This window comes from Echinops telfairi, unplaced genomic scaffold (genome assembly GCF_000313985.2).
Source record: "Echinops telfairi isolate 266 unplaced genomic scaffold, ASM31398v2 ScPeMD7_4;HRSCAF=17, whole genome shotgun sequence".
Lineage (NCBI taxonomy): Eukaryota > Metazoa > Chordata > Mammalia > Afrosoricida > Tenrecidae > Echinops > Echinops telfairi.
Genome location: NW_022103900.1, coordinates 3988531 through 3992822, shown reverse-complemented (window position 1 = coordinate 3992822; position 4292 = coordinate 3988531). Strand labels below are relative to the sequence as shown.

The 4292-nt window shown below is 49.1% G+C and overlaps 1 protein-coding gene across 1 annotated transcript in view; it reads left to right on the top strand.

Annotated features, from left to right (window-relative positions):
* The first annotated feature begins 200 nt into the window (after positions 1-200).
* LOC123520887 (myosin-IIIb-like) overlaps positions 201-4292 on the top strand; it is a 193699-nt gene continuing 189607 nt past the window's right edge. Inside the window, exons 1-2 of the mRNA XM_045297950.1 lie at positions 201-396; positions 1887-1967. Of these exons, the coding sequence (XP_045153885.1) occupies positions 201-396; positions 1887-1967 (277 nt within the window). The remainder of the gene's footprint in view (positions 397-1886; positions 1968-4292) is intronic.

Sequence of the window (4292 nt, the reverse complement as noted above, 5' to 3'; positions counted from 1 at the left end):
AAGCCCTACTAACCTCATCATCTGTTTACATCAATCACGCAGGATTGGCACAACCTCAGAAGGGGAATTGTATTTTCCCCCAAGAAGCTAAGCATATTGGCATAAATCAAATCACTATCACTTCACTTTATGGGAATAATGCTTTTAATCTTTACAACTAAGAGTCTGATGGCGGAGAGGGGATTGTTTGTTGGGAGCTCATGGGTAACACTACACCGAATGCCTCCTGTCAGGTTTTCCTCAAGTACTACCACGTCGAACAGTTAAATTTGCTGCTGCGAGAAGTCCTAGGCAGAGTGGTGGTGCTGCAGGCCTATACCAAGGGGTGGCTTGGAGCCAGGAGATACAAGAGAGTCAGAGAGAAGAGAGAGAAGGGGGCCATTGCCATCCAGTCAGGTAAGCACTCCGTCTTCAGAAATACTGTCCTGAATTTTGACCTTTCATGCCGATGAGGGCTAAGGGCTTCTCACCTGTTCTTTTTCTCAGTAGTTTCTTCCTTTTCTCTCTCTTTCTCCAACAAATGTGGATGAGTGCCTGCTGTAGTCCAGGCCCATGCTAGGAGGTAGGGATATAGCAGTGAACAGGACTACCATGGTCCCTGACATCGTAGATAAACAAGCCATGATAGTACACCCCAACAAGTAGCAAGATGGAGGGGAGGGCAAAGTACATGGTGTGCAATCCAAGTCACAGGTATGTGCCTCATCTCCCAGGTAAGTGGTACAATGCACAGTTCAGGTCCATTGTTACACCCTCAAAAGGGGGCCCTGGTCAAAAACTGTTGGATTGCTCCTCGCAAGCTTGGCTAGTTCAAACCCAGCTTTGGAGAAAAATGAAGCTGTCTGCTCCTGTCAAGATTTACAGCTGGAACCAACTCAGTGGCAATGGGTTTGGTTTGGTTGTTGTTGTTTTTAGCACAGAGGGAGTTTACAAACCAAGGGAGCAAATTGCCAGGCTTTTCCACACTGCCAGCCCCACAAGTGCCTCTCTGCGCACGTGTATGGGTCCATCGTCGACAAACAAACAGCCTTTGGGCACCGGGGCCACTGAGAGTGGTTATGAAAGTGTCTGATCGGGAACACAGAGGACCATTTGCTCGGTACTTTCATGACCTACAATCAGAGGTGCTTTAGGCCACCCAGGACTTCACAACCTCTTCAAACAACTTGGGGAGTGCTGACACTCAGGCCAAGGTAGGGGAGCAAGAAGGAGAGACCCTCTCACTCCAGATAGGGGGAGCTTCCTCCTCCAGTTCTGAATCCAAAGGAGCCAGGGCAGAATCCCCCTCCCTCTTTGTCTTCTGCATCTCTCTGCTGGTCTGACCTTTCCTCTGCTGTTCTGCCCGTCCCGGCGTGTCACAGCACTTCTCTTTGACCCAGCTCTTGGCTCATGGTTCACCCTCAACAAAGGCTGGGCTCGTGCTGTGTACTGTTCCCCTTGACGACTTTCTCTCCCGTTCAACTTTCATGCCTACGCTCTGCTCTCAAATCAAAAGATCTGGCTTTTCTCATTGCTGCCCATCATCCCCCTATTCCGTCCCCAAGCCCTACAGACAGGATCCACTGCAGGGATGGGATGACAACTGCCTCACCAGGGAGGGGGTCCCAAGTGTTGGTCCCAAGGGGATCCAAGGTGCCCTCGGGCACATCACTGGCTAAGCCAAGAGAACCCCTTATAAAGCGTCTCAGAGGCCAAGCTGTGAGGACAAAGAGGCCCTCTTCCCCACCATGGCTCATGTGTCACTGCTTATTTTGTTGTGCTAGAAAAGCCAGGGGGGAGGAGGAAGGGATTTCTATGTCAAAGATTGGAGGGAAAACAGCTTATATCAATTCTCTGGCACGTTCTTAAATTAATGTCATTCCTAGCACATGGTTTTATATTTTTAGCCTGGAGAGGATATGATGCTCGGAAGAAATTTAAGAAAATAAGCAACAGAAGGAGTGAGTCTGCTGTTCATAGTCAAGCAGGTAATTAAAACATCATTTTCCACAGTGCCCATTTGAAGATATTCTGTGATTAAGTTCCTGGGAGTTTTGAAATGATGAAGGTTAATATTCTTTCTAATAGCTGGACACCCTTTGGAATATGTGTCAAGAGGGTGGGGGCGGGAGTGGGATGGGGGGTGGGGGGGACTCTACTTCTTATTCTGACACAATCTCTGTGAGATAAGCAGGGTGCCAGGGACCTGGCTAAGGAGGCTCTGAGTAAGGACACCTCTATTCCCAACTATACATCAGAAGGGGCCAAGGCAGAGGCTTGCCCAAGGTTACTCGGCTAATTGTTGCAGAGCCAATATTTGACTAGAGATGGTTTGGACACACAGTCGATTTCCGGTGCTGCTGTTTAGAGGTTCACAATGTCTTTTGAACCAGTCTCACATAAAATGTAAAGAGAACATGAAGGCGTAAATGGGATAAAGACAACACAAAGGCACAGATACATCATCCGGATGAAGGAGGTCATTGGCACGAGGCCGTGATGACATCTAAGGGTTCCCTGTCAGGACTCTCGTCAAAGAAGGCCTGGAACAAAGGGAACAGTCGCCAATGCATGATTGGTGACAGATCAATACATCACAGTTGCAGATGGAACTGCCGAAGTGGGAACAGGGCCATGGTTGGGACACATGCGTCATGTTAGACAGAAAAGCATACAAGGTTGTTTCAGGGCCTTCAGCCCAAGGGGGTCAGGCCCAACAGGACCGATAGGGCATAACTCATGACAATGAGTCCCGAGTCTGGTGAGCTCCATCGTGGGCACACCCAGACAACTCCCAGAGACTCCTCTTCTTGGGTCGGCCCAGGAGGAGTGGAGGTAATCCAATGCACCCTGCCTGAAGGCAAGACTGTGTAGCCCAGTGGCTCTCAACCTGTGGATCGCGACCCCTTTGGGATTTGAAAGACCCTTTCACAAGTGTGGCCTGATTCATAACAGTAGCAAAACGACAGTTATGAAGTAGAATGAAAATGATGTTATGGCTGGGGGTCACCACCACATGAGGAACTGTCCGAAAGGGTCGTGGCGTTTGGAAGGTTGAGAACCACTGCACTAGCCTCCTTGGTTTAGGGCAGAAGGAATTCCATGGAGGTTTAATCTCATGGGGTTTTTCTGCAAATGGGTTTGGGGCTGTTGCTGTCATCCATAGCCTTATACATGGCCAGTGGAACACATCTCTTTCCTCCGCTCCTCTCTGTGAAAGAAAAACACCCGCTTAAAAAACACCTGGCAGATGCCTTCCAACCTTCGCATTCTCTCATAAGCAACAACTGTTCTCAGCATCATGGAAGTAGGACTAGCTGAGGAATTTCCCCAGGCAACTGAGCTGCCCAAGCCCAAGTCTGTATGTGGCCAATATGGTTTCTGAGGCCCCATGGAGACAGCTTATCTCCAGCACAGCCTGAGACCTCTGGTTATTGACTCCACCATCCCTCCTGGGCTCTCTCCTGGGCCATTCTGATCTCACAATTGGCAGGACTCACCGAGGTGGCTAGACTTGGCATCCACCTGCATTTGAGGGCGCATATGCCTACAGGTTGTTTTGTAAGAAACAGACCCAGCATGCTCCCAGGATTGGAGATGGAGTGAGAGAGAAGTGGCCAGGCCTTCCGTGGACACAGCAGCAGGGGCAGAGATAGGGTTTCAAATAGTGCGGCGCTTGAGGCAAACTCATCCGCAAAACAGCTGCAACTTTCTCCTGGAGGCCCCAGTCCACCACCCAGCTCCAGTGGCGCTGAACAGAACTCTGCCAGGCCACCTTTAGGGGCCTGACATCTTCATTTAAAATCAAAACATTTGGGAGGAAGCACTGTCATTTAAATGCAAATGTTAACTTTTAACACCATCCCTGAAGAATTCTAAGCTCCACAGCATCAAAGCCTGAGGACCAGGGATGCAATTGTTATTGCAAGCATAAGAAAGAAACCTACTGCTCTCTCTTGCACAGCGTGTGTGCGCGTGCTCTCTCTCTTTCACACACACACACACACACACACACACACACACACACACACACACACGGAATTACAGAAGTGGCTGCTGATCTTGCAGTTGGCCCAAAGCCCCAGCATGTGTTTTAATATCGGTGGGGACATCAAAAAGTTCATAAAGAAAAATGGAATGAAAAGATAATGGCGTTTTCCTATGGACTTTTGGAAGCTCCCTTGCATAAGCGTTGAACTTATATATTGGTGATGCCCTCAAGTTCAGATACAGGAGTCATAAATCAAACCTTCTCAAAGTGAGTGTCATTAGAGGGCTCCCCACTTTGCACAGTCACTGCCAAGGGAACGCCC